Raw genomic sequence first — 15,135 nt, 5'->3', positions numbered from 1 at the left:
ACAGTTAATAAGAAAATTAACATCCTAGGGTCTTTCTTCACACATCTCCAAAGAAAATGCTAGAAGCATATCGATGAGTCAGTGCAATCTGATTTGCATATAAATCTAGAATGGAAGTGTGCAAAACCCACTCGAAGCCAATGTTTTAATGTGCTGCATTTGCATATACAGGCAATTTTTATAGGTGACAGTTACTATTGGTCTTTGAGTTGGTTTCAGAGAATAAGCACTCTGAGTCAACAGCCCAAATTGTCCCTGGAAACTGTCATGGCGTCGCAGGTAAGGATATTTCTTTCCCATGATGTCATCAAGATACCTTGGTGTTTAAGACTCAGACCATTTAATAACATATCAGTTGGAAAGAATGGGGTCTATCAGTGAAATGGAGTTGTACACCGGGAATTTTCTTTCAAAATATGGAAAGTTACATATAAAGTTAATTAAGTGTCTTTTTTTACCAGTGTCAGATTGTCCTAGGAAATACTAAAAGATCAAATAACAAGGGTCAAGTTAGAGAATGCACCACTCTCAAAAGAGAAAGTGGGTGTGGTTTGGAGTATTACAAAAGGTTTTAGTTTTTTCTTAATCCCCACCCCACCTGTGTAAATACCTACAAACCAACAGGTAGGAAATTAGCCCCTTCTCCATTTTTCACTTAAGTTCATGAAGACTCTTCATTTTGCTTTGCATAACTGAAGGCTCTGTATGTGAGTGTGTGTGTGTGTGTGTGTGTGTGTGTGTGTGGTGTTACGCACTGCCCTAGGAGGAGGGGCAGAAGGAATCCTGAGGGCCCTGGCAGAAACATAGTTACTCTCTCCCTTTCAAAGCTACGTCTGGAAGAGGGTGGGGACTATACCAGCCCATCATCACGCTGTATACCAGTCTCACACACGGATGCTTCTCCTTCACATTCTCCGGGAAATTTCCCCCAGACTAGGAAAAGGACAGGAAGGCAAACCGGCCACAAACGGCGAGTTTTCACCATTACCGCACAAAGGAAGGAAGAGTGCACTTCCACACCATCGCAACTCCGCTCTCTGGAGCAGCTCTCGACTTCAGCACCACGGAGAGCGGCACCTCGGCCACCCATGGGAAGGCAGATGCCAGCGACTCAGCGCAGGATTCGGGTCATCTAGAGGAGGGACAAACCTGCGTGTTCTACTCTCAATGTAAGTGGCTATGGTGATTGGTTTATACTGATTTTCTCAGTAGAGACTGCTTTCTCCCTGAAATATGGAATTGAACTTTGTTTATTAGCCGTTTCCTCAGGCATTGCTTAGATTTGGGGATCTAAGTCTGGAGCTGAAATCTTAGCTACTGAGTTGGTAGAATATTTCTCCCCTTTATCAGAGGTCTAAGTTTACAAGCTATTTAGAAATAGGAAACCCAGGCTGGTATCCTGGCCCTTTCATGCTGGGATAGTACTGTTTTCTTTCTAGAAGAGAGCGTGTGTGTTGTCTGGGCTTCTGCACTACTGAGAGCGTCTCTGGTTTGATTTAATATAAATATGGAGTTGGGAGGAGAACCATAGCTGCATTATAAGAGATTATTATCATTAAAGAACTACAGGTGATGATTAAAAGGTTATTTTTTCTGTTTTCCTTCTTTCTTTTATCTTTTTTCTTGTTACAAATAAGGTCCTGGAGATATATTTCCTTTAGGCATTCATTTCAAGATAACAAATATGCTTTTAATAAAAAGAGATGTAAATCTGGGCAGGACTTTGTGCATAAGCTTTAACACCAGAGATCACAGAGTCCCTCATTGAGTATAAGCTGTAAATTCACTTATGTAAGGCTGAGTAGCTATAACCAAGACGCTGTGCCATTAATTGTCATTTAATGGATTCAGGGTAGATCTGAAAAAGGCAATAATGACTGACCCTGTCTGGTAGCAGTCAGTAAATTTTTGCCTCGGAATGCCACCTGCTGGTGGGTCCTTTTTCTAAAGCATTGGGCACACATCAAATTTATGAATGAATTCACATAAAATCCAGAATTTCCATTATGGATATCATACAAATCCATTCTCTAAAATCGACTATACAGTAACTTCCCAAGCTTCTAAATCACAGTGCAATTTCATATTGATTTCCTCAAACATTTGTTCTTTAGCTTAAAGGTATGTAGACTAGCCAAATCCTTTAGGCAGTAATTAACCCAGAAAAAAAAAATCAGAACTATGTAGTGCCTCCCTGTGGCTAATTGTGGCATGCATGTGGTATCTTCGTCGAGAACTACCAGGAACTGTTGCTTCTGACAAGCAATTATCGCCCCCCCCCCTCCAGCAAACACTCAGCAAGTCATGGGTTTCTCTTCTAGTTCATTCCAGACTCTTGTCACAGAGGCAGAGGAACTTCATAGCACTGTGCACATTTATTGTATTCCAAGACTAGTTTTAGCATCATTATTTGAGCTGGTTATTTCAGCTTTGTCTGAAACTATGTAAAATATGAGAGATAGACACCTAGTTTCATGTCCTCTGCAGTATAAATAGGCAAAAAAAAAAAAAAGACAAAATTCAAAGTACTAGTTAACTGGCTGCTAATCCATAGCACAGTTTGTAGACACTAGGAATAACTTTTTCCTAAATGATGTTATTTTTGAGAAAATGAATTACTAGTAGAAGCATTTGACATTTAGGAATACTAGATGATATTTTCCAAGCCAAGATCAAATGGAAACCTACCCATCTTCGCAGAACTGCTGGAGGGCAGCCCTTGCTAGAAGCAGCATGGATAGCAAGGGTGGTCTGCTGGTCCCTTGCAGGGCCTGGCTGCAAAGTAGATGAACTAACTCACATACACAGTGAAGTAACTAACCAGGTATCTGCTTTCTTCTACTGGGGATGCAAACTTTACTCCCACCAACTTAAGCCCAAACCTAAATGCCTTAGCTCCACAACTAGTGCAATAAATGTAATGATACTCAGGGACACACGAGCACGTACTGAACAAAGGAATTTATATGCAGTTTTTCACCCCGGCTTCAACATATGGGGAAGGTACAACTCAGAAATCATTGGAAATCCACAAAAAATTCAGGAGTGTGATGACAAAATGGAAATGTTTTGGTTTTCTGCTCTAGACATTCAGAACTTCACAGACAGACCCTCTGATACTAGCTGCTTCCTCTGCCTAACGTTAGCGTCACTCACTCATGGCAGAGCTGGTCCCTCGGAGCTGGTACCTTATGTTTGGAATTCTCGGTGAGAAACAAGAAATAATACCTCTAGGACTATCTGTTTCCTGTATTCAAGAAAGTCAACACTGGTCAATACCGGAGCTTTATCATTAAAAATCAAATTAAAGACCAATCCGGATCAAGCATTTGAGAACTGACCTATTTGACTATGTATCACGTCTTAAAAGCAGGGACACTGGATGCCAGGTCCATATGCACTATAAGCAAGCAATCCCCTTGCCAACCAGGTCCCTGCGCCTTGACGGGAATGTTTGCAGGCTAAATAAACATAGAAAACACATGAGGCATATGTGTGACCACAGCATCCCAGATGAATGCAGGAGCTAAGAGGCCAACCGATCACACACCCGACAGAGGGTGCCCCGTCCACACCTGGGATATCTGGGGAAACATGGCTAATATACTGAAGCCTCACTTCCTTGTCTGCTAAGAGTGGATGGAATAGCACCTACATAATGCCATACTGTCTTAGAAGTTAAATTGTTGATGCTTGTGAAGTGCTTGGCCTGAAGGCTAATGTTGGTAAGTATATATATTAATTGTTAGGATTGAATAGTCATTTAGGAAGATAGCTAAGCTTATCATATGATAATTTACATTAGTAATTTATATAAAGCACTCATTATGGTGATTGGCACATGGTAAATGTATGTGTGTTTACCAACTGGATCATTCACAGTCATTTGAAACAATAGCTGATTGTATCAGCATAGAATACAATCTGAGCCAAAAGAAACTGAGTGTGCCTGCATGTAAGGTTTTGATCATCACTGTCTCTAAACTGTCTAGGACACTTGATACAAATGTCACTTAATCTTCAGTGAATACTGAAAAAAAGCACTGAGGTTTCGGAGAAGACTCCAGAGCACTGACTCTCTCCTCACTGTGGACTAGAACTCAGACTTGTTCATTAGAAGAGGGAGCGCAGAACCAAGCTGGGTTTCCACGGCACCTGATCTCAGTTCTGGCTTTTGTTTGGTTCTGCATCCAGCTGGAGAATGTTACTGACTGAATCGATTTCAGGCTTGGATGATCGGCACAGAGGCCTTTGATGCATGTAGCAATGTTAGAATGAGAGAAAAAAGACAACAGAACTCTCAAAAGCCCTTCTTAAGTGGCCATTTCCTCATTAGTAATCAAGCTCAACCCTAACTCCAAATCTATACACGTGTGCAGCTGGACTCGCGGCAAGATTGCTGCCTTCATGGCTTACTCACATCTGGCTTCCTTCAGCCTGACTGATGTGTTGGTGGGAGCAGCTCGATAAAAACAGCATTCAAGGAAGTTTACTGAGCACCCCCCCCCCCCAGATGGTTTGTCTCCACTGGAGTTCTTCTTGATGACACCAGCGTCAGTGTGCACACTCTGGAAAATTAAAGCCGCAGCATCTTAACAGAGATGCTCAGTGAGTTTGATCACTCATCTCAACAGCATTGAGTGTGGGTTTAAAGTTTGTTTTTAAGGAGAGTATTAAGGACAACCAAATGCCATTTGCACAGAGAGACAATCCCTCCCTCATTGGCCCTGCAACTGGGATGGGGGTCCAGGAGGATGACACATGAGTTCTCAAGCTTGACCCTGAGCGCCAGCTGCGGTGGGCTGAGTGATTCTGTAATAGGATGTCTTTTGTGGATTCTGCCCGACCCGTGGGATAAACATGTCGCAAACTATGAATGCTGTCATATCAAAAGTAAATGGCAAAGACACGGTAGTTAACTATATCCATAAGTGTACAAGCGTCTAAAAAAGCCATCATTAATAGCATGCTAGGACTGGGGGTGCTCAGAATACCACGGTGAGGTGTAGGGGCTCACCAGTATTTAGTCTTTCCAGGTCTGCTGTGAGGCCCTCCTGTCAGAAGCTATCAAACGGAGTGGCATATCCCATGTTACATGCTGTGAGCCATGCATGATCAGAAGCCTTATAAGATCTCATTTTTAAATCCCAAGTTTAACTAGAAAACGAGGAAAACTGATCATTTTTTGAACATTCAAATGCATCTCAAAGCTGAGACTTCAAAGGCTGTGAAAGACAGAGTTGTTTATCACCTTAAATCAGCTTTCAAGGTCATTCGGGAAAATGCAAGGCTACCAAGGACAGTCTCCCTCTGACAAATCCCAGCCATGCACTCACACACAGTGCACCCGTGCATGCCCCCCCCACACACACACGGTGTCATCATTACAGGCACATCGTAGGACACCAATCCTCATTGCCCTGAGATGGAAACCTTTCATTTCACCTATTACAGTTTGTTCACTTAAGAGATGAGCACATTAATATTCTGATTTTTTTCTTTTGTTTTGCTTTAGTAATGAGAAAAATTAATAAACAATAGGTGAGTTTTCTTTAAGTCTGTAGGCTTCGATGTCTACAACATTCATAGAGTTTGAATTTAGATTGGGTATTTCTGTGTTCCTGCAAAGTGTTCTCTGCTCTGACTTGGTTCAGTGGTTATTCTATTTCCTTTGAATTTGCTCCCCAAGGCTTCTTGCTATGTAATAGCTTGGTACCCTTGACCTTGTAGTCTGGACTCCTATCCCTTTTGGACATACCTCTGATGGGACGGGGAGAGCGAATCAATGCCCTGCTTTCTCCCTTGAAGACAGGGGCTACTCCATCCCTAACACACAGCTCACATGTTCTTCCCAGGGTGAAGCCGTGATGACTAAGTCCAGACAGATGCTCCCGAGCAGGACAGAAATGCATCTTAGAACAGGCTGAGTAATTCTATGAGGAAGATTACTCTTCTGGGGTTTCAGCTTCCACAGTTTCTGGGTGTTTCTGTGCCCAGACGACAGGCTTTGAAAATTAGCCCATCCAAACCCTGGGTGAGGGTCTGGAAGACAAACAAGGTGACAGTTCTCTCCTCCTCAAGTGCCTATAATAGTAAAGCTGCCCACTATCTGAGCCTCCCTCTCTCGTGGAACCTGGGATCTGCCCCCCTCTTCTGTAGAATGATTGCTGGGGATCCCCTCCTGGGATCTGCCTCCCTCTCTTGTAGAACAATTGCTAGGGATCCCCTCCTGGGATCTGCCTCCCTCTCTTGTGAAACAATTGCTAGGGATCCCCTCCTGGGATCTGCCTCTCTCTCTTGTGGAACAATTGCTAGGGATCCCCTCCTGGGATCTGCCTCTCTCTCTTGTGGAATGATTGATGGGGATCCCCACCTGGGATCTGCTGTTGCATGAGGAAGCAGCTGCCCCTGTGAAATGGTGGCACTTTGGGAAGACAGGGCTCAGGAGGAACATGTAAATTGGAACCCTAACACTCTTCCCCCTGCAGTCTTTTACCAAAGTACACCCTAGAACAGGGCAGTTTGGATTCCCTTCCTGACTCAGCAGAGCTCACCATCAGGGTTTGTTGCCTGGAGATGTCTTGGAGGGGGTTTCCCATGACTGCCTCCTTCAGTTTTTGCAGATGAAGGAGCTGCCCCACCTGGCCATGACTTTCCCAAGGGCAGTGTGACCAAGCTCCACACAGGATTTAGAGTACCGAGCTCTGACCCTCCAGTGCTCTACAGCAGAGCCCCCCCCCCCAAGGAGCTGGAGCAGGTCACAGGTTAAATGAGTAGGAAAATAACAGAGCTCAAAATTCCAAAGTCTGCACAGTCACAAAACACCAAGTTTGATTTAAAAGCTTATTTCTTCCGAGGGTTTTAGTGAAGAACCAAGCATTCTGCATGCTGCAGACACAGTTGGGAACAGAGAAATGGTTCTCAGGACCATGGCGAATGCTGGGGTCCTTGCTCTGAAACAGACACTCTCTGGGTTAAAGCTATGCCATCCTGGATCATCTAGATAGCGCGAGTGAGAACAGACAGGAAAAGGAGAACTCAGGCAGGAATAACTGGGGGTCAGTGCTGGCCTGGGGGTGTATGTGGTCTACCACCTCTATTTTACATAATCTGGAGCCTCGAAACTGGGTACCCGTTCAAGGTCCTGAGGCTGGCTAGAAAAGCCCGGTGTGAACTCAGGTTACATTATGGCTGTGTCTTTCTAATTTGTCATCTTAAATTTTTGTCATGGCTCAGTAGGTGGCTCAGCCTTTATCATCAAGTCTCACAACTTGAGAGTTTGATGCCTGGGACTCCCATGGTAGGAGGAGAAAAGCCAACTCCTGCAAGTCCCCTCTGACCTCCAAAGTGCGCTCTCTCTCTCTCTCTCTCTCTCTCTCACACACACACACACACACACACACACACACAGAGAGAGAGAGAGAGAGAGAGAGAGAGAGAGAGAGAGAGAGAGAGAGAGAGAGAGAGAGAGAGAAATAGAGAAATAGAGAAATAGATAAAAGTAAAGAAAAATCAAAAACCCTTGGCAAACTCTTAGGTGACTTGGCAAAGCCAAGAAGCCTCCAGACCGCCAGCACCGTGTGGATTCCATCAGCACAGCTGAGGATAAAAACCCCTTTTCTGCTGGTTTGATGGAGGAATTCCACAACCTGACTACGTAAAGCTCTTAGCACTGCTCCTACGACATGAAAGCTTCTCAGTACATGCTAACTGCTGCTATTCACAGATCAGCATGAGCTGCTACTCTGTGCCACAAGGGAAGGGCAACAAGCCTGGAAGCCAGCACAACATGGAAGCTGAGCCGCTTCTTCTGCTGAGAAGAGTGAAGGCAGCTTGAACTGAATCTAGTCTGAAGGAGATGTGGCGACTTCCCAAAGAGGCTGATCCCTGGCCTTCAGAAGAGGCAAGATCCCCAGTCCTGTTCCTGGACACACCTTGCCCTTGAGTAGATAGCTGGTTTGCCTGAGGATCAGTGGACATGGCCCACATAGAGGTGGAACCACATAGAGACATGGCCCACATAGAGAATGGAACCAAATGTAGGGACAATCCTGTGTGGCCAGGCTTGCAGCCTAGTATAGCTGAAGGTTAGTGTCAGAACTCAGCAGAGGCTGAGACATGGGAACTAAAGGCAGTGTTAGCCATGAGGCCGGGTCCACGTCCCACCCATTGAACCTGGGCATAACAAAAGACAGGAAGCGGCAGCCGAAATTAAGAGGGAGAATGCTCTAGGCTCTGCGTCTAGATTGCACCCACATCGCGGCACACAAAACACTGTCCACATTGTACAGGTAAGAAAACAAGAATGCACCGGCTCTGCTTTACACAGACGGAAATAAAATTTTCCTTGCCCAATTCCCCACAGTCCTACTCACACAGTGCACTTCCTGTCACAGGGCTTCTCAGGCTGCTTTTCCACCTCGCTCCACCCCTCTAATGTCAGGGAGGAACAGTCAGTATTCTTCCAGTTGAAAACAACAACAACAACAACAAAACAAGAGCAGTACTCAGGTGGTTCAGCTAGTCTTGATGTCTGCGGTAAAGACAGTGTCTAGCAGAATTCCAATGCAATACTCTTAACTCAGTTTTTGTTTATCCTTCTCGATAGTCCCCAGCCCCCCAGAGAAGTAACCAAGCCTCTTTGCCCTTGTCCTTCAGGTTGGGGAGCAGCACCTTCAAAAACATGCAGCGCAGGCACACCACCTTGAGGGAGAAGGGGCGCCGCCAGGCCATCCGGGGTCCCGCCTACATGTTCAACGAGAAGGGCACCAGCTTGACGCCCGAGGAGGAGCGCTTCCTGGACTCGGCAGAATATGGCAACATACCAGTGGTCAGGAAAATGCTGGAGGAGTCCAAGACCCTCAATTTCAACTGTGTAGACTATATGGGGCAGAACGCACTGCAGCTAGCTGTGGGTAACGAGCACCTGGAGGTCACGGAACTGCTGCTGAAGAAGGAGAACTTGGCACGTGTGGGCGATGCGCTGCTGCTGGCCATCAGCAAGGGCTACGTGCGCATTGTGGAGGCCATCCTCAACCATCCAGCCTTCGCGCAGGGTCAGCGCCTGACACTCAGCCCGCTGGAGCAGGAGCTGCGGGACGATGACTTCTACGCCTATGACGAGGATGGCACACGCTTTTCCCACGATATCACGCCCATCATCCTGGCGGCGCACTGCCAGGAGTATGAGATTGTGCACATCCTGCTGCTCAAGGGGGCGCGCATCGAGCGGCCCCACGACTACTTCTGCAAATGCAATGAGTGTACGGAGAAGCAGCGCAAGGACTCCTTCAGCCACTCCCGCTCGCGCATGAATGCCTACAAAGGACTGGCCAGCGCAGCCTACCTGTCCCTGTCTAGTGAAGACCCTGTTCTCACTGCGCTGGAGCTGAGCAACGAGTTAGCCAGACTGGCCAACATTGAAACTGAATTTAAGGTAACCCTCCACTCACTGGCCATCCTTCAAGCAGGTGGCCCAGAGTCCACGTGTACCCCAAAACAAAATGGTTTGTGCATCTATCTAAAGCAGGGTTAAAGATCTTGGGTTCTTGTCTTTGGGGTTCACCATAGGGGTCGGTGGATCTAGTCGTCTGTGGCGGGTGTAGGCCTGGGGAAAAGCAGCTCAGCCTGAGATGTTTTGAACTACATAAGGCTAGTAGAGAGGCAAGGGGTGGGGATGGAGGGAGGGGGAGAGGGAAAGAGACAGAGTGAGGAAGGGAGAGAGAGAGAGAGAAAAGAGAGAAAGAGAGAGAATACCAGTGAGGCAGCTTTGGCCACAGAAGCCCAGAAGGTCCAAACACACGAGGATCTGGAGTTCTTAACGGGGCTGGGACTGAGATTTTAGCACTCCTGTGTCACTGGGTGGTTCAACTCTCTCACGCACATCTCTGGAATTGTCCTGGACTATGCGTTATACAGTCGACTTCAGAATGACCAGGAAAAGAACATCAGCTTTTCAAAGAATTTTGAGATAGAGTCTTGCTACATATACCAAACTAGCCTCCTAGTTCTACTGCCTCAGCGTCTGCAGGCCTGTGTTTACAAATATGGGGTGCCGTAGTGTACCGCGCGGCTGTTCTCTCAACTGGCTGCAGCAGAGGCATGAAATCAAACTCTTCTTAAAGAAGGGTTGAATTTGTCATTCTAGTGAATAAGGTCCAGGGTTGTCCCAGAATTCAGCCACCTGGCCAATATCTCTGCCCACTAGGTCAGCTCCAAAGTTGAAGATCCACCCCAAAGGCTATGACTGAAGTTTCAGTTTCGCTGTCTCTAAAAGAGAAGGTCCGACCCAGGCGTAAGAGTCTCTTTTTACAGAATGCTTACTAAGAAGAGCAGACACTTATTAGGCACTTGCTGCTACATGGCAATTACCTAGCTTACCTGTGACATCTTATTTAAGCTCAACCACTATGTGTCAAGGGTACAACGCCCCTATTTGCATACGAGCACAGGGCTGAAAACACACAGTCTAGGAAGCAGCCAGACCCCGAAGCCGACTCAAGCCTGCAGCTGACAAGTACCTGAGCCTCATTCACGCTCTCAGCCCCACGGTTTCATCTGCTTTGTGGGCATGATGGCGGGTGTGAGCGGGAGAGCAGCAGCCACAGCTAGACTCGTCTATCTCGCCCTGTCGCCCGCTAAGAGAAGGCTGTGCTGGGTGCCGTGGACATACAAGTTGGCAATCCAGCCGGGAAAAGATGTTACCCTCAAGTGAATAAAATTCATTGTCCAAACCAGATGTCAACATAAGAGGTGTCCCTGTGTGGGGCACAACTAAGCAGTCAATGCTTAGTCCTGCCTCTGGCGAGGGAGCCTTTGCTAAGCCGCTCGGGCAGGACTCGGAGGAAGACCGACAGGAGAATTGGGCCCAGATGAGACAGGTGGAGGTGAGGGTCACAACAGCCCAAAGAAGGGAAGGGACAGAGAAGAAGTTCCCTGTGACTACAGCACAGCTCCCTAGATGGGTGGGGGATTTATTCCAAAGAGGTACAGTGTAGGCATGAATGTGGGGGGCCCAGAGCACACAGACCCTGCTCGTCAAGTCTGAACACTTTGAATGTTATCCTGCAGGAAATAAAGATCCACTAAAACCTTGTGAGGAAGGTACTACAATGGTGACAGAAATTCAGAAATTTGATTGACAGGAAAGAAAGATGAATTACAGGGTGCAAACCGGAACTAGCGAAAGAGGCCATTTGGTTATGCAATAAGAGACCAAAGACGCCTGTCTGTTGGGAGAAGCTTGTCCCACAGGCCAGGGCCAGCCGAGCTCTTCTAACAGGAAGGGGCAGGGCCACGGGCTATGAAAACGGAGTGCTGTGATTGTGCCTACTTTATTCCATCTGCTCCAGCCCGGCCCTGTCCACTGAACCGGAGCTCCTCCCAAGATCGCTGTACTGCTCTTGGCCTCATTTGGACAGAGTGCACGGCAACCCAGAGAAGCTCCCAAGAAACAGCTGTTGCCTCTTTCCTTGTCTGTCCAGTAACCTTGGTCTCCTGAGGCCAAGGACAGCCCAGCAAATGGGCTTTGCTTGCTGCCCAGTGCTCAAGTGGACCCTGCACAGGTTGTGTAGCGGGAATGCCTAAGCCAATTAACCCGGCTATTAATCCTGACCAGAGGTGGGAGAACAGGCAAAGAACATTATTGGATCGGGTTATCTGGGTAATCGCGAGCCTCTCTACTTACCTCACACCTGAGAGTGCGCACCGCTAGACTAACATTTGGAAACACAGCTGAGGCATTTGTTTCTATTAGTGAAATCAGAAGTCTGTCATACTCCAATATACATAATGTCTAAATCGGGAGGGTCTGTGAAAGCATCTTTTGAAAGCAAATATGACATTTGATTTCAAAAGTAAATAATGAAAATTGTGGCCCATTAAGCAGGCTATGAACATGGTGAGAAGCATTTTCTAGAATGCAGTGGTTCACCCTGAGTAAAGAGCTAGCTGAAGGACACTCACTGGCTATTAACGCCTTGCTACTTAGCGCACGTGAAGTAACGCATTTCAGACTGTGGATAAATGGCCCATTATAAATTAACCTGACTGATGTTTAGAACTTACGCTCACTCACCCGTCTCTGCACGTCCATTCCTAGGACTATAAATCTCAGAGAGCAGCTTCGCAGGAAGTCAGATTGCAGCGAGAGGAAAAAGAACCTGTGGGCGCATTCTGTCAAGCACTCACAAGTCTGTTCTGTTCTCAAGGGACTACGTGTTGTTGTTCAGGTAGCCACATCATGAATATGACCAGATGTCGTCAATTACATAGAGCCCTCAGGATCACTGGGAATGTGTCATATGTCACCCTTCGTGTCCTTTAAAACAGTCTAGAGTGGCCTCCCCTGGGTAGGAAACATTATCCACAATAAGCCTGAATTCAGTTGCCTTGGCTGTTGTTTCTGGAGTTGTCGTGATTTATTAACAGAATCAAGCAAAGTCATTAATAAGGAGTGTAACCCATGTCAAGGTCTTGGGCAAATTGGAGTTGAAGTGAGATGCAGCAAGCCCTTATTTTGGCGAGGAGATTATACAGCCACTCGAGGACTGTCTTCAGTCTAATTGTCTTGGCTCTAGGAAGGTGTCACTGCAGCCTTCCTAGTGCCTTGGATGGGACCTAGTGAATTACTAGGCCTACTGGAAATTCTTGATGAAGAGAAGGAAAACTCCCCAAAGGGACATCATTCTGGCTACTGAGATGTGAGATTACTTGGGATGTGCTTTAGCCTTCTCTGACACGGGCGTCTATTTAATGGAAGCACTTGATATGCATTGTAAATCTGGATCCTTCTAACAAGGCTCCCAGCTTGGTGGGGGTTCTAGATTACTCTCTGTTGCTGTAATGAATACTATGACAAAAAGTCACATGGGAGAACAGAGCTGTGTCAGCTCACTGGTCACAGTCCATCACCAGGGAAAGCCAGGGCGGGAAATCCAGGCAGGAGCCAGGTCAGTCACAAAGCAAAGACCATAGGAGAGTCTGGCTTCTGGTTTACTCTCCCTGGCTATCAGCTACCTTTCTGATACAGTCCAGGATGAATTATGCCAGCACAGTGGGCTGGACCCTCCCACATCTATCATTAATCAAGTGTCCAGTTGATAAAAACTAACCAGCGAACACAGTGGAGGAACGAAGCCCATACACTAAATAACCAGGGACTGACTATATGCTATACTGTGGGAGGGGTGGGTAGAAGGCAAAAGGGGCATGTGTGTGTGTGTGTGTGTGTGTGTGTGGTGTGTTCCAGGCTCTCCTTAAAGTGGCTCTTGGAGGCGGTGTTGCCTGATTGAGTAAGAGCAGTGAAGAAGGACTACTACCAAGTGACGTCAGAGCTTCGGAAGGAGGGGAGGCAGTGTGTGATGCCAGGACCCTCTTGCTCCTGCACATTCTGCTACCATTTAGGAGCAGGAGCGTCTGTGTTTCTAAGTCAGGGAAGGAAGAAGCCTGTCAAGGTGTTTGTCATTAGTGATTGGCAATCCTGAAGATGGTTGAAGGTGCCACCGAAGAGGCTTTCCTGTTGGTACAGTGCCAGCTCGGAGGCACCCTGTGCTTCTGCTTTGAGCTCAGTGTGGGGGGGGGGGGGGGGGGGGGGGGGGGGGGGGGGGGGGGGAAGAGTAGGGAGGGCAGGAAGATCATACTGTGGCCCGTTTTGAGTTAGTGTTATTGTCCTTTCTGTGTATCAATGGATTCTCAACCACACATATTATGAAAAACAGATGATAAATTATGTATCAATGTTTGTGCTGTCATTTAAAGATCCATTTAAAAAACCTCTGGGCCTAAAATACCTCAAATTAAAAATGCAAATAATGATAAATCAGACCGATTTACCACCTGCTGGGAGTCAGGCAAGCCCCCATACAAGGTAAAGATGATAGTCTGCAATCTGCTGGAGAGCATCTCAGAGGGATAAGGAAGAGGAGGGAGCACAGATCTGTTTCCTGATGCTCAGAGCCTAGAGGACATTTGAACTGTGGCAAACTGAAGCCTAGGAGTCAGGAAGCAGAGTAAAGGGCCAGCCTGGGCCAGAGGCAGTGAGAGAAGCTGAGCAAGCCTCCAGGGTTGGAATCAGTCTCTCACATGCTTTGGGTTTTTAAATTGTATAAACCAACACCCTAGGAAAACACAGTTCCTTGAAGCTGGCTGGTAGTATAAACAGATGTCTGCTTAATATGCAGGGAACAGCTTGAAAATGGTTTCGTTTGCCACTGGGAAAATATTTTTTTTAAGCCGTGAAGGCTGCAGGTGTTAAAAGGAAGGGTTTTCTGTGGGTGGGGTAATTTGGAGGAGATTCTGGCAGCAAAGTCCTCAAAGAAGTCTGTTTACTGTCATCCCTGGGACCCCTGGGGATGGAGGTGCCACACCAGCCCTGTGTGAGAACATCTAAGGACACACAACCTGGGACCCCTGGGGATGGAGGTGCCACACCAGCCCTGTGTGAGAACATCTAAGGACACAGAAGCTGAGCGAAGGAAAGAGAGCTCTCAGGCGCCTGTCCATCTGTGCGCTGAGCCTGCCCTCACTGATGGCAGGCAGATGTGGTCCCACATGGTGCAAGTGTGGTCCCAGCACTTAAGGGGAAGGTGCTGTTTGAATGCGCTTAGTCTTCTCCGAGGCAGTGCTCATAAGCCCCTGGACTTGAGAGCAAGATCTGGGGAGTGGCTTCGTGTGGGAAATAGGAAAAAGATGACCGACTGCCTTCGACCAGGCTCCATCCAGTTTACAACAGCTGAGTGTCTGTCTGGAGGAGCAGTGCCCCAGAGCGTGCGCTAATGATTGACGTCACAGGAAATAGGCCGTTCCGTATGCCCGTTCACTCACTGGGTCACAGAAGGTACATAAAGTTAGAAGGTCCTGCTCTTGTGGGTTTGTGCTGTGTGCATAAAATGTGTAGGTAGGGTGACAGGTATCTGAGCAGGACAAAGGAGGCCACTGCACTCAGGAAAGCGTGGGAAGGGCGCAGGCTCCCTCGAGCACTCAGATGACCAAGCTTTACTTTTTCAGTGCAGTGTAAGAGCCAAGAACTGGGTCCTGAGGTCAGACCGACCCCGTTCTATCTCCCATTAACCACGGGATTTCCAGCACCATCTGAAAGTTCATTTTCTTGTCTGAAAAGAGGGTGGGAAGGACTGG

General features: G+C 47.1%; 1 protein-coding gene across 1 annotated transcript in view; it reads left to right on the top strand.

Moving 5' to 3' along the window:
* Positions 1-267: 267 nt before the first annotated feature.
* Trpc7 (transient receptor potential cation channel subfamily C member 7) overlaps positions 268-15,135 on the top strand; it is a 113,084-nt gene continuing 98,216 nt past the window's right edge. Inside the window, exons 1-5 of the mRNA XM_050143767.1 lie at positions 268-279; positions 998-1,169; positions 6,624-6,764; positions 7,552-7,657; positions 8,659-9,436. Coding sequence (XP_049999724.1) covers positions 268-279; positions 998-1,169; positions 6,624-6,764; positions 7,552-7,657; positions 8,659-9,436 — 1,209 coding nt within the window. The remainder of the gene's footprint in view (positions 280-997; positions 1,170-6,623; positions 6,765-7,551; positions 7,658-8,658; positions 9,437-15,135) is intronic.

The sequence above is a fragment of the Alexandromys fortis genome, unplaced genomic scaffold (assembly GCF_014885135.2).
Source record: "Alexandromys fortis isolate MF-2015 unplaced genomic scaffold, M_Fortis_MF-2015_v1.1 scaffold_1, whole genome shotgun sequence".
Lineage (NCBI taxonomy): Eukaryota > Metazoa > Chordata > Mammalia > Rodentia > Cricetidae > Alexandromys > Alexandromys fortis.
Note: the sequence above shows the minus strand (reverse complement) of the source record. Positions and strands in the feature narration are given on the sequence as shown.